This window comes from Erinaceus europaeus, chromosome 11 (genome assembly GCF_950295315.1).
Source record: "Erinaceus europaeus chromosome 11, mEriEur2.1, whole genome shotgun sequence".
In the NCBI taxonomy this organism is placed as follows: Eukaryota; Metazoa; Chordata; class Mammalia; order Eulipotyphla; family Erinaceidae; genus Erinaceus; species Erinaceus europaeus.
Genome location: NC_080172.1, coordinates 19,654,516 through 19,681,297, shown reverse-complemented (window position 1 = coordinate 19,681,297; position 26,782 = coordinate 19,654,516). Strand labels below are relative to the sequence as shown.

General features: G+C 37.6%; 1 protein-coding gene and 1 long non-coding RNA gene across 2 annotated transcripts in view; both read left to right on the top strand.

Moving 5' to 3' along the window:
• SKIC3 (SKI3 subunit of superkiller complex) overlaps positions 1-21,124 on the top strand; it is a 104,670-nt gene extending 83,546 nt beyond the window's left edge. The window contains exons 37-42 of the mRNA XM_060201183.1: positions 5,564-5,685; positions 8,784-8,942; positions 10,299-10,451; positions 14,558-14,688; positions 18,354-18,477; positions 20,309-21,124. Of these exons, the coding sequence (XP_060057166.1) occupies positions 5,564-5,685; positions 8,784-8,942; positions 10,299-10,451; positions 14,558-14,688; positions 18,354-18,477; positions 20,309-20,380 (761 nt within the window). The 3' untranslated portion in view covers positions 20,381-21,124. The remainder of the gene's footprint in view (positions 1-5,563; positions 5,686-8,783; positions 8,943-10,298; positions 10,452-14,557; positions 14,689-18,353; positions 18,478-20,308) is intronic.
• LOC132541311 (uncharacterized) overlaps positions 1-26,782 on the top strand; it is a 205,681-nt gene that overhangs the window by 115,883 nt on the left and 63,016 nt on the right. The gene's annotated exons all lie outside the window — the stretch shown is intronic.

Sequence of the window (26,782 nt, the reverse complement as noted above, 5' to 3'; positions counted from 1 at the left end):
TACAAAATATACTTGCCACCAAAGTAGAAAAAAAAAATCATAAAATATAATTTGAAAGAAGAGGAAAAAACATAAAGAATAGATGAGACAGATATAAAACAACAGCATCAAACTCAACCATAGTAATAATGAAATTAAGCTGAAATGGTCTAAATAGGCCAGTTAAATAAAAAATGGTCAGATTGAATCCAAAAGTAAACCCATGTATATTCGGCATAAAAGAAACATGTAAATAAAGGCCCAGCAAGATAGCTCAGTTGGAGAGAGCACTTGCTTCATTTGGGGCATAATACAGGTGAGCCCAACCCCTCCACTCTGACCGAAGCTTCCATGCTGTAGCGTCTTTCTCTCTGCCTTTCTTATCTGAAAAAGTAAACTTGGAGTAGTAGCCTCAATGATGACAAATAAAATAAAATAAAAAACTAATAAATAGGATATAAAACTATGTTTCAATGTAAAGGGAAAAGATTCAAAATGTAGATCGACCTGCCAATGCCCATGTCCAGCAGAGAAACAATTACAGAAGCCTGAACTCCTACCTTCCACACCCTAAAAGAATCTCGATCCATATTCCCAGTGGGGGAGAAGTGATAGGAGGAAGAGGATAGGAGAGAACTCCAGCTCCATCAGGACCTGCAGAGAGAGGAGGAACATTTGGGAGAACCACTGTGGACTGCAATGGCAGGATCAGGGATTCAGAACTCTGGTGGTGGGAACGGTATGGAATTTTACCCGTGTTGACATGTAATATTGTAAATCAATATTTAATCACTAGTAAAAAGTAAGCAAAAAAAAATAGCCAAAAAAGTAAAAACTGAAAATATATGTGCCATTCAAACATTAATCAATTTTTTTTTTTTCTTTACCAGAGCACCTCTCAGCTCAGGGGTATAGTGGTGCAGGGGATTGAACCTGAGACTTCAGACCCTCAGGCATCAGAGTTTCTCTGCTATCTACAACATTAATCAGAAGACTTATGGGGTCGTAATAGTCATTTTAAACAAATTAGGTTCCGAAGTAGAGAATATTATAATAAGAATTACTAGAAAACTAGTAAAAGGTTCATTCTTAAAGAATACTCTCAAGTAATTTGACCTCTGGTTTATAGAACATTTCTCCTAACAAAATACATATTTTTATGTACAACAGAACACCTACCCAAATAAATTATGAGCAGAAAGAAAATAACAAAGTAGAAATCAGTGCAATAGAGAAAAAAAATTGAGCAACAGGGCCAAAATGAATTATTTGAAAGAATCAATAAAGTTGATAAACCTTTAGCCAGACATCAGGACAAAGAAGACAAGAGTTTCAATGCCAGGCATGAAAATGAGTGTATACATGATTTAAAAAAAAAAAAAAAAAAAAGACTAGTTGAAGAACTAAAAATTTAACACAGTCTTAGTCTATAACCCAAAACCTCATGTATGCACATTACTACTAGGCCATCTCCCAGGCCCAACTTGGTTTTTTTTGGTTTTTAGAATATCTCTTATTTATGCCTGCCTACCTACCTATCTATCTCATCGTGATAGGGACATGGGGCCATAACACTGCCTACCAAGTTCTCCTTCCCACTCTCATCTGGGTTAGGGATCCAACCTGTGGCCTCACACATGCAAGGTAGTCATTCTACCTCTAAACCATTTTTGTAGCTCCATAACAATTTTAAAAAAATTTTATTGAGGTAATGTTGGTTTAGAGAATCTAAACAGATATGGACAGATTTCTTAGAAGACAGAAATTTTACCTGAGAATAAATAAATAACGTATTTATTTATTATTTACTATCTTTTTTATTATCTTTATTTTTTTATTGGATAGAGACACCCAGAAATCAAGAGGGAAGGAGGAGATATAGAGAGAGACAGAGAAACACTGGCAATTCTGCTTCACCACTTGTGAAGCTTTCCCCTTGAAGATGGGGGCCGGGGGCTCGAACCCAGGTCCTTGCACATTATAACGTGTGCTTGACCAGGTGCATCACCACCCAGCCCCACATTATGTTTATTAAAGACTAAATTTATAATTTAAAATGTTTCTGGATGGAGGGTAGATAGCATAATGCTTATGCAAACAGACTCTCATGCCTGAAGCTCCAACATCCCAGGTTCAATCCCCCACACCACCATAAGCCAGAACTGAACAGTGTTCTGGTAAAAAACAAACAAACAAAACAAAACAAAACAAAAATGCTTCCACAAAGAAAACTTCAGGACATGATGCTTCATGGTGAATTTTGCCAAAAAATTAAGAAATAATAGCAGTTCTATTTAGATTCTTCCAGAAAATTAAAGAAATGATGATGCTTCCAAACTTCTATGAAGACAGCCATTTTATACCATGAACAGATATTTATAAAAAAATAAAAAGTAAAACCATAGAAGTACATCATACATGAACATGCATGAATTCATAATGAAGCATTAGGAGTCTAATTCAATAAAAAGATAATTGCTGGGGGCCAGCCACAGCAGGTTATCAGGGTATCCTGAAAGATGAGGGGCATTGGTGAGAATCAGTTGAGAGACACGTCAACTGTTTTGGAGCAGGAGAGAGACATCTCTGCCATGCTCAGGCCAACTTTATTTTATAGTCTCATAAGGCTTAGATCATTAAAACAAAAATCACCAAGGCTTTGGTCACTAATACATAAATCACCAAGGCTTTGATTAGTAATAGAAAAATCACCAAGGCTTTGATTATTAAAACAGAAATCACCAAGTAAGAACAGCACAGGTAGGGAACACCTCCTGCTTTGTGGAACATTCACATTCCAGGGGCACTTTTCTCCCTAGAGATCACATCACAGTCTCTATGTCTTTGTTATTTGTATGTCTGTGCTAGGCAGATGTCCTGTTGATTAAGATTAATATTCTACCTGTATGTTTATGTCATCCTCTTGCCCCTGTGCATCAGAAGCTGTGGTTCATAGAAAGTTCAAGCTTGTTATGTTTCTAGGGGTCTTAAACAAATTGAACAGCCCATTTTTCATAAAATCTGTTCCATTGTTTGATCAAAGAGTTTTGTTTTGTTCCGTACTGAGAAGGCAGCGAGGTGGTGCTGACCTAGCCAGCCTCTTCATAAAGTTAAGCTTTCTAGCTGGAATCTGTCTTCTGTGTATGTTCACTATGTGACCTAGGTTCTTGTGTACTATGCCTGCATAAGGAAGTGGGAGCATAGTAGTGGGTGGTAGATTAAAAGGCTCATTGTATCTAGGTGGGTACCATATTCCATTTATTAATAATGCTATGCAAGGTGGCCCTTCCACTGTGGAAACCACCAATCTTTCTCTGTATTTTAGGGGGAATACTAAAGGAAGTGGAGTAGGTAAAGGGGAAAACAATTTTTATTATTGGAGCCTCCTGAAAAATTCTGCATTACTGATATTGCTTGTTCCATTATAATCAATTTTACAGAGTGCAGTGCAGATTTTGTCATTATTTTTGTCATTGGTCAGGCCCTGAGCCTGGCCATAGGTAAAGATTATTAAGACTGCACAGAGCCTTAATCCCAAGTCCTATACATGGCAAAAGGTGAGATGGTTTCAGTTTGGCCTGGACAGTCCAGCCGTGCTGAACTTCCTGTGAAGCTGGTTCCCTGTCAGGCAGCTCGCATGGCGGTGCCTGCACCAGATAATACTGCGTTATGATCAATAGGGATTTATTTTGGGGAATTCATGGTTGTGTTAAGTTCTGGAAGTGAGTATAATATGCTTATTTTACGTACTGATTAATGATGCTGAAGTATCTGTGTCTTTTAATTTTATTTATGTAAAAGTTTAGGAAATGCAGAACTGGGTCATTATGATTAAAAATGAGTAGTGAGGAGAAAGAGTAAAAGCTGAGCTAGGAGCAGAAATGAATACAAAAAAGAGGGAAGGGGGCCTGTCGGTAGCACGTCCGGTTAAGTGCACATACTTCAAAGCGCAAGGATCCCATTTCGAGCCTCCGGCTCTCCACCTGCAGGGGCTTAGCTTCACAGGTGGTGAAGCATATCTGTAGGTGTCTGTCTTTATCTCCTCTCTACCTTCATTTCCACTGTCAATTTTTCTCTGTCCTATCCAATAAAAAAATGAAAAAAATTGGGGCTAGGTGGTGGCGCACCTGGTTGAGTGCACATGTTATAGTGCGCAAGGTCCCAGGTTCGAACCCCTGGTCCCCACCTGCAGAGAGAAAGCTTCATGAATGTTGAAGCAGGGCTGCAGGTATCTCTCTGCCTCTCTCCCTCTCTCCCTCCCCATCCCTCTTGATGTCTGGCTGTCTCTACCCAATAAATAAATACAGATAATTTTTAAAAAATGAAAAAAAAATGGCCACGAGGAGCAGTGAATTCATAGTGCCAGCACTAAGCCGTAGCGATAACCCTGGAGGAAAAAAAAAAATTGGTGATTAAAAATATGTTCATTTTCTTGATTGATAGTTTCCAGATTCCTGTCTAAACTCATCAAATAGTGCAGTGTGAGTGTTTATAGTATATCAATTATATGACAATAAATGTGTAATTTATTTCAATGAAATCGTTATAGACTTCTTGTAGATATAGTCATTTTTAAAAATTTCTTTATTGGGGGATTAATATTTTACAGTCAACAGTAAATACAATAGTTTGTAGTTTGTACATGCATAACATTTCCCAGTTTTCCACACAACAATACAACCCCCACGAGATCCTCTGCCATCCTGTTCCAGGACCTGAACTCCTACCCACCCATCCACCCCAGAGTCTTTGACTTTGGTGCAACACACCAACTCCAGTCCAGGTCTGCTTAGTGTTTTCTCTTCTGATCTTGTTTTTCAACTTCTGCTGAGAGTGAGATCACCCCCTATTCATCCTTCTGTTCCTGACTTATTTCACTTAACATGATTTCTTCGAGCTCCATCCAAGATAGGCTGAAAATGGTGAAATCACCATTTTGAATAGCTGAGAAGTATTCCATTGAGTGCATATGCCAAACTTGCTCAGCCACTCATCTGTTGTTGGGCACCTGGTGCTTCCAGGTTTTGACTATTCCAAATTGTGCTGCTATGAAGATAGATGTACACAAATCTTTTGGATGGGTGTGTTTGGTTCCCCAGGAGAGGAATCGCAGGGTCATAGGGTAGGTCCATTTCTAGCCTTCTGAGAGTTCTCCATGATGTAGTCATTTTTTGATATAAGTAACAAGTATGTGAAGTCTCAACTTATTCAGTCACGGTCACTCCCTCCACGAAACTTTTCAGAAATGTATCTTGACAGGATAGTCTGATATTTTTTGTGGTATATGTAAGTTTTTAAAAAATAGTATATACATGATAATTCTTTTTATTTTTTTTATTTAAGAAAGGATTAATTAACAAAACCATAGGGTAGGAGGGGCACAACTCCACACAATTCCCACCACCCAATCTCCATATCCCACCCCCTTCCCTGATAGCTTTCCCACTCTCTATCCCTCTGGGAGCATGGACCCAGGGTCATTGTGGGATGATAATTCTAATAATATTTCATTACAGTCATTTAATCTTCTGAGAGTACATTATAAATTGCCAGAGAAAATAACTTTTTGTTTGTTTATTTACAGTTAAGGACAAAAAGTTCCTTGGAAATTATAACCAATCTCTTGAAAAGTGGTCTCTCTCCCAAGCTGTCACTAGTCTGATGGACAGTGGAAGAATCTCTGAAGCTGAAGCCCTCTGCACCAAGGTATTGTTAGGAAAGTGAACCTAGTGATTCATAGAGTCTTGATCTGTTTGGGAAGTAGCTTCAAAACAGAGTGCATGTTATTTGTAGAGTATACTGCATTCAGAAGACCGTGTTCCAGTACTCTTGTGTTTTTCTAAACATCTGAACCATACTAGTGAATAGAGATTACTAAGTAGATGACTGGAAGTGCCCAGTAGTCAGTCCCGAATGGTAATGCAGGCTCTTTGAGTAAATTCTCAGCACCTTGCTGTACACTTCCTTGAAGCTCAATAAAACCAATATTTATTGAATAAATTAATTGGTTTCATAAAACATCTCAGAAATAATTCATAAATAAGGAAAAATATATATATAACTGCCTTTTTCAAGATGTATCCCACTCATTAAGTGATGCATAGGTCTATTTCTTTGCTTTCCACATGTGACTGACTATTGTACTTCTATTCTCACTAATTATCCTTAGTTTTAATGCAACGGTTTTTTATACTCTCTGTTTCTCTCATCAGTGAAAATCACAAATGGGCAGCCACTGGAGTTCTTCTTTTCTGGTTCTGGGGATCAAACCCAGAGCTTCACGCATGCATGATGAGTGATCTACCACTGCAGAACCTGTCTGCTTCCTGTTTTGGTTTTGATATCTTTAGAGTACCTTTGAGTACATTTTGCTTCTAAAATGTAAAATATATCATTTTAAATACTTCTTTTTTAAAAAAAACTATAATGTTTTATGTGTTTAACAATGAGATGGCTGTCTTCCTAAATTTTTTTTTTTTAGATTTCTTGACTAGGGGATTAATGGTTTACAGTTGACAGTAAAATACAGTAGTCTGTACATGCATAACATTTCCACATAACAATACAACCCCCACTAGGTCCTCCTCTGCCATCCTGTTCCAGCACCTGAACCCTCCCCTCCATCCCCACCCCAGAGTCTTTTACTTTGGTGCAGTACACCAACTCCAGTCCAAGTTCTGCTGGATAATGCAGCTGTTCTTTATACTCTCTGTTTCTCTCATCAATGAAAATCAAAAACAAACAAAAATGGGCAGCCACTGGAGTTCTTGTTTTCTGGTTCAGAGGTTCACACATGTATGATGAGTGATCTACTACTGCAGGACCTGTCTGCTTCCCCTTTTGGTTTTGATATCCTTAGAGTACCTTTGATCTCTGGTTACTCCATTCAGAAGACCGTGTTCCAGTACTCTTATGTTTTTCTAAACGTTTGAACCATACTGAGTGAATAGAGATTATTAAGTTCTGCTTAGTGTTTTTTCTTCTGATCTTGTTTTTCAACTTCTGCCTATGAATGAGATCATCCCATATTCATCCTTCACTTTCTGACTTAACTCTTTCTGACTGATCTCACACATAACATGATTCCGTCAAGTTGCATCCAAGATGAGCTGAAGTTCTTCAACCTCAACACTCCTTCACCACTCGTGAAGCTTCACCACTCGTGAAGCTCTCCCCATGCAGATGGGGACTGGGGACTTGAACCTGGGCTGCTATGAACATAGCATGTAAATTGTGCTACTATGAACATAGGTATGCACAAGTCTTTTTGGTTGAGTGTGTTTGGTTCCTTAGGATATATCCCCAGGAGAGGAATTACAAGGCCATAGGGTAGGTCCATTTCTAGACTTCACAGAGTTCCTCAAATTTTTTTGAAAGATTAATATATTTTATTTAAAAAGAAGAGTAAATATTTGATAATTTCTGAGAGGTAGAATAATAAAGTTTCTTCCTTATTTAATAAATTCTATCTTATCTCAGGGCAGTTTAATATTATACAGTAAGTATTTGGTAACCACAAATTGATAGTAGTTTGACCTTTCTGACAGAATGCTCTCTCTTGACCCTTCCTTCTTATCTTATTGTCCTACTGACAATCTGGAAGAAAGCCACTAAGTACATTTCAGGAGTAAACACATTTAAAACTGAGTACTTAGTGAAAATAGAAGTATGTTATTGTCATACAAGTAAGTAAGTATGTATGAGTCACATGCTGTAAGCAAAGAAACACAGTTACGCACCAGTTAAGGAGTGGGGTACATCCTGAGAAATGTATTGTTATGTGCATCTCCTGACTGTCACAGTATGGAATTACATAGATATACATACATTTTCTACACATTGGCTATATAGCCTGTTAGAATCATAGTCACATATGCTCTTTTCATTGATGGAAACATTAAATAGCATCACTGTATTTGAAACAGTAGTGGAAGAATTTGTTTAGAGAACTTAAACTTTTTCCATATGCACATCAAAGAAGATGAACACACACACATGTACAATATATTTGTGTATTAAGTTGTGTGTATTAAAGCATAAATAATAGCTTACAGAAACAGGTAGATTTGGTTTTCTTCCCAGTGTGTTAGAAGTCTTTGCTTAGTGGTAAATATATGTTATGAAATAGAAAAAAAAAAAAAAAGAGAGAGAGAGACTCCTGATAGAGTATGGTTTCTTTTTTTTTTCTTCATTTTTCCCCCTTTCATTGTACTTGTTGTTGTTTATCGTTATTATTATTGTTGTTATTGATGTTGTTGTTTTGGATAGGATAGAAATCAAGAGAGGAGGGGAAGACAGAGGGGGAGAGAAAGACACCTGCAGACCTGCTTCACTGCTTGTGAAGTGAACCCCCTGCAGATGGGGAGGGGGGGCTCAAACCAGGATCCTTATGTCGGCCCTTGTGCTTCCCACCATGTGCACTTAACGCGCCGCTGCACCACCACCTGGCTCCCATAGAGTATGATTTCTTCCAGTAAGGAAAAGTTGACCGTCACTGTTAATTTTACATTTTCTTTGTTAAACTATTTATATTCAGAACCTAAACTTTTCAAGTTACCACCTGTCAAAGACACAGTAAATCTTAAGATAAATAGTTTATGACCTATAAGACTTAACATTACCATTTTAAAAGTTACTTAAATGAAGAGTTTGGTATCCCTAAAATACTCTATGTTTTTACTTTGCCATTGTAGTTGTTTATTTATTTACTTACTTATTTTTTACATTGACAATAGCTTGATTGTTTTTTATAGTTAACATACAGAACCTATTTGATGTATTTCTGTTTGGGATTTGATTTCTAGAATTTAAAAAGTAACCCGGATCAGCCGACTGTCATCTTACTTTTGAGGCAAATTCAATGTAAGTCACTCCTAGAATCACAAAAACCTCTCTCAGATGCTGTGCTTGAAGAACTTCAGAAAACAGTCATGTCCAATTCAACCTCTATCCCAGCTTGGCAGGTAAATCCCCTTTTTACTTGAATTCTGAGTAAAAATACTCCATGACTTTGAGTGAGATTAATGGCATGCTCCATTTTTCTTTGTCTTGCCTTGAAGATGCATTTTCTTTTCTTTTCTTAAACTTTGTTTTACTTAATATTTTTAATTATTAATTAAAAATATTAATTATTTTATTTGATAGGACAAAGGAAAATGGGAGGAGGGAGAGCCAGAGAGATACCTCAACACTGCTTAACCACTTGCGAAGCTTTCCCTTGTAGATGGGGACTGGAGACTTGAACCTGGATCTTTGTGCGTGATAACACATGTTTTTAACCGGGTGCACCACCACCTGCCTCCAAATGCATTAATTTTCCATATTTAATTATATTATAGAATTAAGAAATTTAAGTAATAATTTATAATATACTGCTGTCAGGCTTCAAACCCTTCTTAATTGTTGATTTTAGTTTTTCTGTATATAACAATGCCAAAACTACTGCTTCTTACAGTCTTGATGTAAGAGAGCTAGAGAAGAGTCCCAAACACTTTACACATTCCTGTAAGGGTTTTAAACTCTGCCTTTAGAGGGGATGTACCATAAATTCTCACTTAAATGTCTCTTCTAGGTTTTTGAAAACTGAGACTTTAACTATACTGGTGTATGACAGAAACAATTTTGCCACAGGCTAATTGATATAAATAAGAATTAAAATCCCTTAACGTATTTTTGATCAGAGAAACATCAAATTCCTAATAAAGACCCAAAATATTTGTAATGCTAGACCATAATTTATATTTAGTCATTTATTTTTGAACCTACATATTCTGTCTCAGGGTATCTGATAGCCAAAGCCTGTCAGGGCACTTCCTGGCACAAGGGGAAAACCAGTCCTGGGCAGGACACCCTTCCATCACAGGCTACACTCACACACCCCCATGCACTCAAACTAGAATAATTTAGACATACCAGTTAGTCTACTATATAAATACATACTTGATGTGTAGCAGGAAGCCAGAATATACAAAAAATCCACATAGACATGGGGAAGCTATGTAGATTCCATAGTTTCCCTAGCCATGATCTTTTTCTTTTCTTTTTTTCTTTCTTTCTTTTTTTTTTTTCTTTTGCCTCATCAACACAACAAAACCGCACTGCATAAAGCCATGTCTTTCAAAGGACCAATTTTTGTCCTGACTTGCTACCTTGGGGAGGCTTTTCAAGACCAGGTGAACTGTAACTAGTAAGCTGTTGCTTTAAGATGGTAACCCCCTTTTTTGACATGTGATTTTTTTTTTTTTTGGTACATAAAGAAACAAAACCCTCTACATAATAAACTAAAATCTTTTGGATTCTTCTCTTTTTCTGTTCCTCAGTGGCTGGCACACATATATCAATCCCAGGGGATGATGGGTGCTGCAGAAATGTGCTATAGAAAGAGCCTACAAGTCGCATCCCAACAGGGCAGTTGGAGTGGGAAGCTCTCAAGTCTGTTGAGACTAGCACTGCTTGCATTACAAGTGTGCATGGTAAGATCATGCTCTAATTATGGTCATGAAAATTGATTGCTTTTCATTAAGATGAAAACTTATTGAATGTTTTTAAAAAATATCCTTCCTTCCAGCCTCCCTCCCTTCCTCCTTCCCTCCTTTCCTTCCTTCCTTCCCTCCTTCCTTCCTGACAGAGAGAAGTGAGAGGGGAGGAGGAGATAGAGAGAGTGAGAGACACCTGCAGACCTGCTTCACTGCTTTTGAAACATACCCCCCACCCCCTGCAGGTGGGGAGCTGAGGGCTTGAACCAGGATCCTTTCACGGGTCCTTGAGCTTCTTACTATGTGTGCTTGACCTGGTGTGACACCGCCCAGCCCCCAAGATAAAAACTTTTTGCATAGTGTTATTATTCTAGTGCATTCTTACTGTGTTATCACCTTCTAGTGTGACTTCTTCTACGTAAGCTTTTTGGTGGACTTAGAAATAATGAAAATGGATCTGTGGAGGAAGGAGATATATATGTACATGTATATGTATGATACATTTTTATTTTCTGAGTGGCCAAAAGCATAGATTTCTTTTAAATCACAACATCACAACTATATTAAATAAAGTTAGACTGTTTTATGAGAGGCTACTGTATGTGTGGTTATATTTAAATAGGACATTGAAAGTTTCAACTAAGCTATAAGATGGGAGGCTCCAAAATGAGAAAACAGATCAAATTACAGACTTCTGAAGCAGGTAGAAAATTAACCTAGAGGGAGCTGGGTGGTGGTGCCCCTGGTTGAGTGAACATGTTACAGTGCGCAAGGACCAGGGTTCAAGCCCCCAGTCCCCACCTGCAGGGGGAAAGCTTTGCGAGTGGTGAAGCAGTGCTGCAGGTTTCTCTCTGTCTCTCTGTTACCTTGTCACCCCCTTCCTTCTCGACTTCTGCTGCCCCTATCTCATAAAAAGAAAAAAAAAAAAAAGAAAATTAACCTAGAAGGAAGCTAAAAATATATTAGAAGTCTGCAATTGGAGGAGGATTGTAGAAAAAATTCTCCAAAGAAAACTTGCTTCCCATCTGCTCCTGGAACACTTCCACTCACAGGGAAGAAAGGGAGGAAAGGCTTGACCTCTGAGATCCTAGAGGCTTGTGTTTACATGCAAATGAGAAAGATCTGCCTTGGGCCTCAGACACTACCTCTGACTGCTGTGTGAAGAGAAAGAGTTACTAGTCTTTTAGAAAGTAGCTGCATTGTTCTGGAAGAGTGCTTTGCAGTGAATGAATCTTTAAATGCATGGCAATATGTTTGAGTGGGGAATTTATTGTGGAGGGGTGCTATAGCTTGGCATCTATGACTCTCTTTTAAAAATATTTGTACTTATTTATTATTGGATAGAGACAGAGAAATTGAGAGGGGAGGGGGAGATAGAGAGGGAAGCTTTCCCCAAGCAGGTGGGGACCAGAGGCTTGAACCCGTTTCCTTGTGTACTGTACGGTGTGCGATTAACCAGGTGTGCCACCACTTGGCCCCCACATCTGCAACTCTCCTAGAGTTTGTTAGAGGGTAGGAATGTGTAAAGTGTGAGTGGATTTGCATGGGAATTATAATAGATTTTTCCCTGTAGTGCCATCTGGAAGAATGATGAGATCTCAGCAGAAAACTAGAAGTTTCCAATTGCCAGAGATGTGGAAAGAGTGGAAGAGAGTATTTTAGCTTAGGTTAGAGAAAGTGGAAATAAGCTAGACTAGCTTCAAGGGCATGCATCTTTTGCAGTTACACAGGATGCCACACTTGGTTTAATGCTCCAGTGGTCACCAATCAGGAAGCTCTCTGGACCACTTACTGGTGTTTATGGAAGTTTTAATCCATAGGATAGGCTTGAGTGATTAAATCATTGGCCTTTGGGAATTGACTCCATCTCCCATCTCTCTACTGGAAGTTTTTGAACACCACATTTTAGTTTTGTTTTACACTGAACCCCACAGACTATAGAGCTGGTTCTGTGGATAAGTTAGGAACATGGAAAATCCAGGAAAATCTGCATAGAAAAACGTCTTAAATGCATGAGAACTGGGCATCATGATAAAAGGGTACCAATCAAGTACAAATTAATGGTGTTTCAGCCAGTAGGGTTCTAAACTGCTATTAACAAAACAAAACAAAAAAAAGAAGGAAGGAAGGAAGAAAAGAAGGAGGAAAGTAAGAAAAGGAAGGAAGGAAGGAAGGAAGGAAGGAAGGAAGGAAGGAAGGAAGGAAGGAAGGAAAAGGTGGGAGTGCTATGGAGGAAGAAGAGTAAACCATCTCTGCATTATCCTAACTGGGAGTGGAGGAGATGAGGGTAGGATGCAAACTATTACCTTTGAATAAGGGTTGAAAGGAAGAGAGCATTCTAATTAAGATTTGTAAGTAAAATGGATAGTAGAGTCATGAGGCCTATTCTAATTTACACTCAAGGACAAAGGATAATAAAAGTAACAGATATAATGGGAGAGAAAGTAAGTACTTTGTTCAGCATAACTGTTAGTAATATACAGAAACTTTCCTTATGTAATAATCTTACATAATAAAACATTACAGAATTTTTTATATGAATTCCTGGGATTCAGAAATGCATTGAGTTTTAGTTACTGTTTCTTAAAAAGATGCTTGTAATAATTTTATTAAGATGGGCCTTTTTTTTTACCTTAATTAATTTCTTAATTTCACAAGTACCTAAGCACCCATTACTTCTGTCTCCATAGATGATGCCTTTTGAACTCTTTATTTTCTCTATCAAATAGCTTCCTCCTCTTCTTTGATATTTATTTATTTATTCCCATTTGTTGACCTTGTTGTTTTATTGTAGTAGTAGTTGTTGATGTTGTCATTGTTAGATAGGACAGAGAGAAATGGAGAGAGGAGGGGAAGATAGAGAGGGGGAGAGAAAGATAGACACCTACAGACCTGCTTCACCGCCTGTGAAGCGATGCCCCTGCAGGTGGGGTGCCAGGGGCTTGAACCAGGATGCTTATGCCAGTCCTTGTGCTTTGTGCCACCTGCGCTTAACTCACTGCGCTACCGCCAGACTTCCGCTCCTCTTCTTTGATCACAGATATTACTGTTGTCTGCATGACATGAGTTCATTGCTTTTTAAAACAATGATTTAGCTTTTGAAACAGAGTACATATAGACTCAGTTGTACTTACCAAAAAGTGATTCATGCTATTATGAGATTTTGGTTACAGTGTAAGATTTTTTTTTAATTTATTTATTTTATGATTGAGAGGGAAAAGCAGAGCATTACTATGGTATATGTGGTGACAAAAATTAAACTTGGGACCTCATGTATACAAGGAGTGCACTTCACTTGTGAGTCTTCTTATTGACTGTATATTTTTTAATGAAATCTTTTTTTAATTAGTTATTTAACATGGTAGAGAGAGACAGAGATAGACCACATATGTTGGGGTCAGGGATTAAAGTAGTTACTTCACATTCTATCAATAACTTGCTAAGCCACATCCCTGACCACTGAAAATAGCTTTGAAATGCATTTTTTCAAGCATCATTCAGTAGAATATTCTCCACTTTATTTTTTACTGATATTGCTTTTTAGGGAATACATTATACACTATATTATTCCTGAGCTAGCACTTGAGAAATTAAATAATTTAAGTAATATGTAGATACTATAGTATTTTCCACATAAGGTAAGGTCCTTAGATTTTCAGTATTGACTTTGATGTATTATTCTTTTAAAATCTAAATTCTGCATCCTGCCTTCTTACGTATTGGGATCTTATTTACATATTTCATTTCAACCTTTCCTCTTTCTTTAGATAATTTTTGAAATGTGAAGCTTTATACTTATCACTGCCAGTTAAAGAATCAGGAGTTAAGTGAGTTTTGTGTATTTTATAGACCAGAGGCTACTGACTGATAGATTGTACTGTATTGTTATTCCATATTCCATCTTATTTTAAAACAATGTTTTAAAATGTCTGTCTCCTCTTTGTTTTTGTTTAGCTGTTTTGCTTTGTCTTATACCTTAAGGAAAGAAATCAGATCTTAGCTGTTTTTAATAATTATGTTTTCTCTAGCATTTACTAAAGCTCTCTTGTATTAAATTAAACATATCAAAAGATTTGGTTTAATATTGCTCTTATATTTGACAGGCTAATATTTCCAGTGATCATTGGCCATCTTTAGTTCAAGAAGCTACAACTGAAGCCTTGAAACTCTGCTTTTGTCCACTGGCTGTCCTTTTACAAGCTTTATTACAGTTTAACCGCAAAATGGGAGCTAGGTATGAAGAATCCTTTCTCAGTTTTTTTTTTTTTTTTCTCTTGGAGATGTTTCTTGACTTGCAGTCCTTCTCCAAAACAAAGATGTAGAAGTAGTTTAACAAAATTTAGAGCTGTCTATATAGATCCATATATGTCTCTATCTACCTATAGATAGGCATCTTTATCTGTTTTGGAAAGTTTCACTCTAGTAACCCAGCAGGGGAGTAAATAAAGTTTCATATTTATTTAAAGAGTAATCTGGCAACATAGGAAGCATATAAAGCTTTGGACTTTCAAGCATGATGTCCTGAGATCAATTCCAGGCATGATATATGCAGGAGTGATGCTTTGGTTCTCTCCTCCCCTTATTTAATAAAGAAATTAATGAACATAATTGGGCATACATGTGTGTAGAATATGAAGTTTGGCTTGATATCATTTTACAAGAAGAGAATGTTGCATTTTTGCTACCCACTATCTTAGGGTGAACCACCAGTGTACTGTGGAAACAAGCAAAACCAAAATGACCCCTGTTCAAGATTAGATTAACATAAACAGTTGCTAATGTAGTAAGCTATGAAAAAAAAAACTGCATTAACATGGCAGAATCATATTGTAATAATGTGGTTTTATACATAGAAAATCTAAACGCTTTTAGATTGAAGTATAAAATTCTTTATATTAAAAATAATCATTCTTTTATAAATAGTATGAAATAAGGTTACATGGGTAGAAAAAAAGGCAGGCAAGAACTTTCTTTTTTGCCTCCAGTGTTATCACTGGGCTGGTGCCTGCCCTACTCCTGGAGGCCATTTTTTCTATTTTGTTGTTCTTGTCATTGTTGTTATTATATTGTTATTACTGTTGTTGCATAGGACAGAGAAATTGAGAGAAGTGGGGAAGACAGAGAAGGGAAGAGAAGGATAGACACCTGCAGACCTGCTTCATCACTTGTGAAGCGACTCCCCTGAAGGTGGGGAGCCCAGGGTTCAAACTGGGATCATTGCGCAGGTTCTTGTGTTTCAAGCCATGTGGGCTTAACCCAGTGTACTACCTACACTTAGCCCCCAGGCAAGAATATTTTTTAAATTTAATTAATTTATTTTCCCTTTTGTTACCCTTGTTGTTTTTATTGTTGTTGTAGTTATTATTGTTGTTATTGATGTCTTTGTTGTTAGATAGGACAGAGAGAAATGAAGAGAGGAGGGGAAGACAGAGAGAGAGAAAGATAGACACCTGCAGACTTGCTTCACTGCCTGTGAAGCTACTCTCCTGCAGGTGGGGAGCTGGGGGCTCGAACCGGGATCCTTACACCTGTCCAAGAATATTTTAAAACCTTAAAAATTGTCAGGTCCCGACTGGTCCCCATGGTGAGCAGGCATACCTCTGCGCATTCCTGCTCTACATTGGGACTGGGGACTGCTGTGGAGAGCCGCTTGCCCTGGAAAATGGGGCCTGGCCAAAAAGGCAGTGACCCCTCAAAATAAATAAATAAATAAGTAAAATAAAATAAAACCTTAAAAACTTTCTCCTCACTATAACAGCTGTAAATAAAACTGGTTTTAGAAGCATATATTACTGGAACAGAATAAGAAATGTAGAACAAGAACTTAGTATATATATATATGTTGGCGCTCACGTGGAGTGGCTCTAGCCAGGGGGTAAGCCTCTGACCCTCTCTCGCCGGTTTTAGGGACCGCACGACTCAGAAAAAGGCACTGGGGAATATTTTGGTATGAGCATTCGTTTATTGGGAGAAGAGTACAGGTCTTTATATTGAGTTAAACAAAGGACATTCTTCACATATGTCAGAGATTACAGGTTTCTTAAAGGTCAGCTTGTCTCTGGTAGGGGGCTAGTATGACAAGAATTAATGAGATAAAGGTCAAGACAATTAGTCTCCATGATGCAGGCAAGTTAATTATCCAAAGGCATTTGAGAGAAGCATAGGGGTTAAACCAGTTAAGGTGAGGTAGAGAAAAAGAAAAATAAAACTTGATGTAAATCATAGATATCAAAGGGCACAAGGAAATAGAATTTGGGGTCTCACTGTCTGGTGTTGGCGAGGTGTATGATAGAATGTGTTCTCCTTTATCATCAAAAGGTGAAGTAGATGTGTGACCTTTGAGTGAACCCTAAAACAGACAACCATTTGGCCTGCTAGCAAGAAAAACTAGGTTTGAGAAGCTTGTAGGCTTTTTGTGAGTTTGAGAGACTAACAAAGAAAAACTGAGTCTGAGAGACATTTTCCTCTTGACTCATCTCTATAAAGAGAGACTAACAAGTGGACCTCTATCTAAAGATGAGAGAGCTTCCCTAAGCTCTACCAGGCTTCCACATAGTCCCACATATATAACTCTGTGACAAAATGTAAGTAAAGGGAGAATTAAGACCTCATGGCTAGTCAGTAATTCTGACACCCTTCATTGCATAGCCATTATGTTATCTCTCCCATCCCGACACCACTGATTAGTATTTACTTCACGTAGGCCATTTTTTCCTGTCACTGGCTTTACCAGAAAATGTTTTACCATTTGAATACCCTGTTTTGCTTAAGAAACTCATCTCAGAGTTGTTAAAATACTATATTTTCTAGTGCTCTTATTTCATTTAAAAAGAAAGAAATGTTTTGTGCAATAATTTAAACTTCCCAGTGGACTCATTCTGCTGATGTTCAGTCTGGGTAGCATAAATTCCTCCCCCCCCCTTGCACATTTTGATCTCATTTATCATTTCTCATCTCATAATTCTTATCACCAAGATCAGTCAAAATAAGCATACAGTCCAAGAAAAAGGTGTGCTAAGTACTATGTGATTCCTATCTAAAAGCATCTTCAAGAGTAGTTCTTGAGCTCCTGCTTTAAGTCAGTTACTATTTATACGGTCTGCATATTCCACGGTTCTGAAGTTATCATGAATTGCTTTTGCCAGTAGAGAAATCTTTAAGACATAAATGCTATAAAATCAGAACACAACTGTAAATCAGCCTATTATTAGAGTGTTCACATATTATATACACCCTTGAAAATATATATTAAGGATGGAGGGTAGATACCATAATGGTTATGCAAATAAATACTCATGCCTGAGGCTCCAAAGTCCTAGGTTCAATCCCCTGCAGCACCACAAACCAGAGCTGAGCAGTGCTCTGGTAAAAAAAATATCTATCTATCTATCTATCTAGATAGATATAGATATATAGATATATATATGGCCTGATGTTACCCACTTGGCCTCTAGTGTGGATGTTAGCTATTCCTTCTTGTTATACTCTATTTTGTATTTTATCTTTGTATTACTTATACTCTATTTTCAAAAAAAATATTAGAGGCAAAACACTCATGAATGCCCATAAAATAAGGACTTTTTTCTTAGTTCTATTTGGGAAGGACCTTAATTTACTTATCTATAAAATTGGACTAATAGAAATATACCTTAAGATATTTTTATAATATTGAATTTCATAATATATGTTAAACACTCAGCATAGTACCTTGACATAATAAAATCATAGTAAATATTAAATCAACCATTATGATTTACTTTACTTATATGAATAAAAATTCATGAAATAAATAATAAAAAAGCACATATGTGAAAGCATGCAAAAGATATGAGGCTAGTATATCAAATTTTCTATTTTAATGTATATGTCTTGAGTTAACTGTACATATCTTTTCCCCAGAGAGACACGGCGGCTTTTGGAAAGAGTGGTGTACCAGCCTGGGTATCCCAAGTCTATTGTGTCAACTGCACGTTGGTACCTACTAAGACACTTACATGCCAAAAATGACGATGAGCTCATTAATGTAAGACATTATAGTTTTATTGAAAAAAATTTTATCTTGGATTTAGAGATCTTTTTTCAAAATCACTGTACTTTATGATAAAATTATAAAAGAATGAAGAGGTAATTCTTTAGTCAATAAGAGACTATAGTGTTTACTGCCATCTATTGAAAGTAGAGGAACATTTATGCACATGACATGAACGTTGGATATATGTATTGGGCTGTTAAAAGTGATGTCTTTTTTTTTTTTTTTTTGCATAGAAAGATAATGTCATGCTTCCCTGTGTAGACAACCTCACCAATGTGTCCCAGAACCTCATCTCTCCAGAGTCCTACCCTACAGGGGAGAGGTAGAAATAGGATGGGTGTATAGACTAACCTGTCAACATCCATGCCCTGCAGAGAAGCAATTGCAGAGGACAGAGCTCCCACCTTCTGTACCCCCAAAAAGAACTTTGGTCCATACTCTCAGAGGGGGAGAAGTCATGAGGGAAGGTAACTAGAAGGCTCTGAACTCCAACTCCATCAGGACTCAAAGATAGAAGAGGAGAAAAGGAAGGACATTCGGAAGTAGTAGTGTGTATGGTTGTGACATGGAAGGAAGGAGAAGGCAGAAGCATAGGGGGAAAAGGCAAATATATATAAATATTGACAAATAGTCATAGAGATAATAGCTAACTCATGGCTGCAACCTTAGGAGAACTACTACAGCTTCCAGTGGAGGGAGTGGGCATGCAGCACTCTGGTGGTCGGAATAGTGCAGAACTATACCCCTGTTGTCTTATCATTTTGTAAATCAATTAAATCACTAAAACAATTTTAAAAAGAAAAATAACATCATGACTTTTATGACAACCCAGAAGTTTATATCTTGAACCCAGGTCCTTGTGCATGGGAGCATATGTAGTTAACTTGGTATGTGACCACCTGGCCCCATGTTCCAGACTATGTTTTTAATAATGTTTATAATTAACATCTGTTTACTGCCCATTGTAAAAGGTTGACTTCAGACCCAGAGTTATCCCATTGTAGTGCATTCAGCTGTGTATGTGGCCAACTATCTGCTCAGCCCTTTAGTGATATTTAACAAGTGAGGGAAACAGTGACAAATATGTCCATGCTCATGCCATTATTCTAACGCCCTTTGTCTTTGGAGCCTCAAGGCATGAAAGTCTCTTTGCATAGCCATTATGCTATCTACCCTCTCCCCCCCACACACACACACTTGTTTTTTGACCTAGGAGTCCTTTGTCTTTTGGCAATATCTAAGAAACTGTGGCAAACCTGTTAACTTTCAAGCACAGCAAAATTTCAGACCCCTCACTGTACTTGAAAATGAATAGCCAAAACTATTTCAGCAATTAGGTGTTCACTGTATTCTACTGGATTAAATGTTTAGAATGACTAACTGCAGTTAAATCTTCTAGTTTTGGGAGCTGATGAAAAGTTTCTGATAGAGCCTAAAATATAAGTTGTGGTTTTAAAAGTCTGCAGTACCAATTTGACAGTTTACGGCAAAAGTAGTCTCTTAGGGAGGAAATAGTTTAGAGCTGGTAGTATTGTAAACAAAGCTACCAAGTAATGCCTATAATTTTATACAGTACTGACAGTGGTAAGAACCAAAATGTCGGCATGTACATGAATTGAGCATTTGGGTAAATTTTGTTCTCTTTTATGTTAGCTTTGGCTGAACAGTTTATTTCAGCAAAATTGAAAGATTGCACATACTCAGTTTTTCTTCTAGAGCTTTTTATTGTTTGCTACCCTTTGGCATATTATTATAAATGTAAATATAGAAATTGTTAATTTGAAAAAAATACTGATATTCTTGTATGCCCTCTCCTACACAGGTGCTGGTAAATGATGCCAAAACTCATGGAGATACAAGAGCTTTGGAATTGAATCAGAAATTGTCCTCATGATAACAGTACATTATTTTACACTAAGCAAAGAGAAAACTATGAAAAAGTGACACAAAGAACCTGGACTTTTTCCTGAAGCAACATTTAAAAAAAAAATATTTAGAAGCATTTATTTCCTCTTAAAATATAAAGATGGTTTAAGTTCTTAAGTTAGGGATATCATTTTTCATTAACTCAACTTTAATCTGGACAAAAAAATCCTTGATTTTATAAAGCCCATATGTTATCCGTTTAGTAATTGTACACGGTTACTTTCTTCATCATACAGCATGCACAATAGGATATCTTCTTGTTATCTCGTAAAACAAAACCTTACTAGCCATTTTCTATATAATAACCAAAAGCAGATTAGCACAAAGTAGAATTTCACCAGTTAAAAAAAAAAAACAGAATTCAAAAGGTTCACTTCCCTCTGGGAATTCTAAAGTTCATAAGACCAATTTATCATAAAGTCTATAATCGTCTTATTTTTACTAATAGCTTAATCTTAGGTTCAGTTGGAGAAGCATAATATAAATGTTGATGATCTAGATTGCTAATGGATATGTTTGTATTATTTAAAATACTCAGGGGGTAATGGCTGCATTTAAAAAAGTAATGGGAAATAATGTTTATTACAACATTTAATCAATCATGTAATTCCTTCAATTGTGATAGACTTGAACTTCCCAAAATAAAGTGTCTTATTTTCTTTAGGCTATCAATATCAGATGAAAGTTTTAAATAATAAAACTGGAAAGTGCATGTAGCTGTTTTATTTTTTTCATAAAGTCGTTTATATATTTGACAAAACTATTTTTTGTTTTACATCTGTGGATCAAAAGTGTGTGGTTGTGTGCATACGACTTTTTCTAAAACAGAAGCTTGACAGTGTTACCTTGTGAGATAATCTATGAAACTAGATTTGTTGATTTCCCAAATTTGTCGGAATATCATCCTCCTTCAAATCTATGCAATCAGAATCTCTTAAGGCTGGGACCCTAGCACTCTGAATTTTAGAAGTATGCCTGAAAGATTCTAATGTTCATTTATGTTTATGAACCACAGGATCAATCTAGTAGACGCTTTCCTCTTGACTTTTTATTTTGAATTATAGTATTATAATGTCATATAGGCTTCAGTTACGTTAAAAAAAATCAACCTGAGCCTCTCCTTTGTCCTGATTAATGCCCACCCTCCTAGTCCCTGGCTTGCTCCCTGTCTTCTGGTGACTGCTAATTGGTCTTATAGTTCAAAAGTTCCTCATTTATTTAGTTCATATGGTTTCTTTATTCTACCATATATGAGCTTTACAATAGAAACTTCTCAAGTAGCATTATTTCTTTCTTTTTTTCTTTTTTTTTTGCCTCCAGGGTTATTGCTGGGGCTTGGTGCCTACACCACAAATCCACTACTCCTGGAGGCTTTTTTTTTTTCCTTTTGTTGACCTTGTTGTTTTATCATTTTTATGGTTATTATTATTGTTGTTGTTATTGATGTCATCATTGTTGGATAGGACAGAGAGAAATGGAGAGAAGAGACACAGAGGGGGAGAGAAAGGTAGACACCTGCGGTCACCTCTGCATCACTGCATGTGAAGTCACCCCCCTACCCCCCCCCACAGGTGGGGAGCTGGGGGCTGGAACCGGGATCCTTATGCTGGTCCTTGCACTTTGCACCATATGTGCTTAACCCACTGTACTACCCCCTGACCCACTGACATTATTTTAAATTCTAATATATATGTCCTATATAACCAGTTTTTTTTTTTTCTAAAATGATATTTTTAGACCTCAGACTCATGAAGAAATTTCAGAAGAGTATCTTTAACCAACAACTCTTAGGAAACATTGAAATTTTTTCATGTTTTTTTGAATTTAGAATTGAAAATACCAATTTGTCTTAGTGAAGGATTATGAAAGCAGGAGAAATCTAATTAAAATTGGAGTAGCCACTGAAGAAAGAGTGGGATTCTGTATTGTGTCTCTAAAGCTTCAAAATTATTTGCATGGTGTGGTCTCTCCTGAGTTTGAATTAATTAAGTTCATCTGGATTTCAGACTTAACTATATAATTTTTTTCTGTTTACACTGCCTATTATAAAAACGTATTCAAGTGGGCTGGGCGGTAGTGCACTGGTTAAGTGAACATAGTGCGAAGCGCAAGGACTCAGGTAAGGATCCTGGTTCAAGCCCCTGGCACCCACCTGCAGGAGGGTCACTTCACAAGCTGTGAAACAGGTCTGTAGGTGTCTATCTTTCTCTCCCCATGTATATCTTCCCTCCTTTCTCAATTTCTCTGTCTTGTCCTACAACAACAGCAGCAACAGCAATAACAACAATGGAAAAAAGATGACCTCCAATAGTGGTGGATTCATAGTGCAGGCACCGAGCCCCAATGATAACCTTGGAGGCAAAAAAATAATAATTCAGATTACATTTTTTAAAAAATATTTATTTTTTTCCTTTTTTGTTGCCCTTATTATTTTATTGTTGTAGTTATTATTGTTGTCTGTCTTCATTGCTGGCTAGGACAGAGAGAAATGGAGAGAGGAGGGGAAGACAGAGGGGGAGAGAAAGACACCTGCAGACCTGCTTCACCACCTGTGAAGCGACTCCCCTGCAGGTGGGGAGCTGGGGGCTCGAACCGGGATCCTTACACCAGTCCTTGAGCTTTGCGCCACGTGTGCTTAACCCACTGCGCTACCGTCCGACTCCCCAGATTACATTCTAGAGAGAGGATGGGTAATGAAAAAGCACTGAGGTTGCTGTTTCAGCCATGGTCAATATAATAAAGGATTCCAGTGGTATCCATGCCTCAATCCCCAGGATTTGTAGACACATGGGAAAAGAACTACCAGATGTGATATTGACCTTGAAATGGGAGAGTGCTCTGTGTTGTCCAGGTGGATTCAGGTTAATTACACTATTAAACCTGTAGAACCTTTCAGAGAAGTGACAACCAAGTGACTGAATCAGTGAGATTCAGTATCGAAAGCATAGAAGGTGAAGGTGCCACCAGCCATGTCATAAAGGGTAAGCTCTAGAAACGAGAAAATAAACAAGGAGACCTTTATATTGTGGAATTCCCTGAAAGGGATACCAGCCCTGCTGATACCTCGATCGTGTCAGCTTAGGTGGACTTTAATCTTCCTTTTGATTTATAACACTGTTAGATAATAAACCAGCACTGTTTTATGCCACTGAGCTTATGGCAGTGGGCTATAGCAGCTGTGGAGAATTAGTGCAATGTTCATTGTGAACATTGCTTTAAAAAAATGAATCAATGTATGGGTCAGGTGGTGGTGCATCTGGCTAAGTGCATACATTACAGTGCCTAAGGACCCAGGTTGAAACACCTAGCCCCCACCTTCAAGGGGGAAACTTCAGGAGTGGTGAAGCAGGGCTGCAGGTGTCTCTCTATAACCCCCCCCCCCCCGTCTCCTCCTTTCTCATATTTCTTTCGGTCTCTAACCAATAATAAACATTAAAAAAAAAATGAATCTGTGTATCCTTTATAGGAGCACTGACATTGGAAATCATCTAAATTATTGCCCCAAAGAGTCATCGGATAAAGATTATAAGTTAAAAACGTTCACTATGAAAATGTGTCAAAAGTACTTGAATCACAAATATGTTGCTGTTCATTTTTATAATAATATAACTACTCTTACCCAGCATGCTCCATAGAGCATATTATCAACATAGCTGATTACATACTTGATTACAACCCCTTTGAAAGAAATGAAGGTACACTCAGTATACTTGTGTTTCTAACTGGGTTTCAGTATTGAGTGGGTATATAGTTAAATAAATCTTTTTCTCTTGACCTCCAGTTTGCGGGTTTGTAAAGTCAGAGCCTTAAAGTTGGTTGCTAATGGTGGCATTCTATTTATTCTAAGGCCACCAGAATTTCCAAGTCAGAAATGAATAACAAATAAGCTGCTTGGTACAGCAACTCTGTTTCCACAATGCAGCACCCCCAGTCCCCTTGTTTTGTGAACTTTTTTCTGAAGAGTCTCCCTTTCCAAAGCATACCTGTATGATAGAAGCTTGGATAATCAATTCTAGGCATTAAGATCCTGATAGGAAAATGAATGTGCAATCAGAATATTTTTAATGGAGATCAGCACAGGTGCCTGATACATGACAAATATGTTTTGTGTCAACGCAGAAAGACCACTTACAACTAACCATACAGATTTTTCATTATCTGGCTTCCAGGTGGTTTGAGTTTCTACATCCAGGTGTTTTTAGTATCATGTTCTATAGTTTGATCATGCAAAATGTGCCCATTGCTAAATCTCTGTGGAGGAAAAAAAAAATGCTGCGTAGTTTAGCGTTAGTTGATTAGGAATTTTGAAAATCTCTATTTGTTTAAAACTTCTAAGTATTCTGTCCAATGTAATAGACCAGTAGAGGGAAAGTTGAAATATTGGGTGGGCTCAGTTCTGAAACTATTTTGTTTTGAGCTGCAAAAAGTTCTGTTTCCAGTTGATCCAAAGTTGGTGAAGAGAAAGAGTTTGTGAGTTAAAAACTATCTGGCGACTGTAGGGAGAAGTTTAGTCAGAAGTCCAGGAGACCTAAGAGGCCACATAAAGCATCTGGTCACCAGGCCTCTAGTCATATCTGAGTGGGCCTGTGATTGACAAGCTGAGGGAATTAGGAAGCTCAGGGAACTTTGATGAGATTCACCTGCTCACCTGGTTTGTGCCTCTCCAAAAAGGAGTACAGACTAATTTAAGCATTCAAATCCCAAGAACCTGTTACAGGTGTTTCTCTAGGACAACTGCGACAACTTCCGTGGTATCCAGGGTTTTACCACATTCACTCGGGTCATTTTTATGCATCTTGGAAGTGGGGGCAGCTGTTTTGCATTGCTGGTTTTGCATCTTCAAGAGATACTCTGGTGTGTGTGCGCACGCGTGCGTGTGTGTGTGTGTGTGTGTGTGTGTGTGTGTGTGTGTGTGTGTGTGTGTGTGTCTTTTTTTGGTCAATTTGGAGAAGTGATCCACCGTCTGGAGCTATGCCTTTGTAATTCAAATGGAAGCCCTAAAGAGGTAAGTTTGGGACTCAAGTTGACCAGGTCTCATAGCTTCCAATTTGGTACAATTTGACAAATGTAGGAGCTTGTGGCTGGTTGGCTATAGTGACCTAATCTGCTAATGAAATTATTTTGACTGATCCCAGAGGTGAAGGATGACAGAGAAAATAGTTTCATAAATTGCAGTTGGAGACGAAGATTGGTGGAAACTGAAGTCACATCACCGACCTGTTTCTGCCAGTGTTTACTGAGCAAGTAGCCTAGAAAGAAAGTGAGATCATGTAGAAAAAAAAAAACTGTCTTTTCAGACTAATTTATATGTTTTGTTTCCTGTATGTTTCACTGGCACTGTTAATGCCTCTGAGACAAAAGTGTTTCTAGGCATAAGAGAAAAGCCAGATGAAGCAGAAGGTTTTTCATGTGGGAAGGAGATGAGAGAAAAAAAAAAAACATAGTTGAGATGGCAAATTTATATTGCCTTAAGCCATGCCTATAAGATGGAAACATGTATTTCTCCACTGCTTGGTGCCAGCCCTGTTGTGCCTCAGAGTCAGTGTGAGGTGTATGACTGGGAGGCTTTTTTTTAGGAATTAGGCTTAGAACAAAATCAACTCACAAGACTCAGACTTACAATAAGTAGTGGTGAATATCTTGTAAACATATTGAAAGATAATATAGTGACCTTTTTTTTTTTTTTTTTTTTTTGCAAGCTTCTAAGAAAATCCAAATGGGATCTGACATGGCAGGAGATCTTGATAGTAGCATAACATTTGCTTCCACAGTGGAGCTTTTGCCCCTAAGTAGTAAACATGACTCAGCAGTGTGCCTACAGCAGAGCACTTTCCATAATATATATATATATATCCTCTCATCACTTTCCATAATATATATATATATATATATATATATATATATATATATGTATCCTCATTTTATAATATCTCAGATATTCATTCTATAAAAATTTTGTTTTGCTTTTGGGGTTGCCTTTAGGACTCAGTGCCTGCATGACTCCACTGTTCTTGATGGTCACATTTTTGTTTTTTAAGAGAGAAGGTGAGAGGCAGATATAGACACACCATAGCACAACTCCACTGCTTGTGAAGCTTCCCACCTGCAAGCTCTCCCATGTGGTGGCCAGGGGCTTAAGTCCTGGTCTTTGAACATGGTAGTGTGTGCACCCTATCAGGTGAGTCACCTCTAGGCTAAAATTATATATACAATTATATTATTCAGCAAAGATAATTTAGACCTCAAGCTTACTTCCAACACTGCCGTCAAATTTTGTTAATTTGTGCAATTCCATCACCTAAAAGAAATGACTTGCTGGAGGTGATTATGCTTAGTGAAGTAAGTAAAGAGTTGAAAGACAGCTACTGGA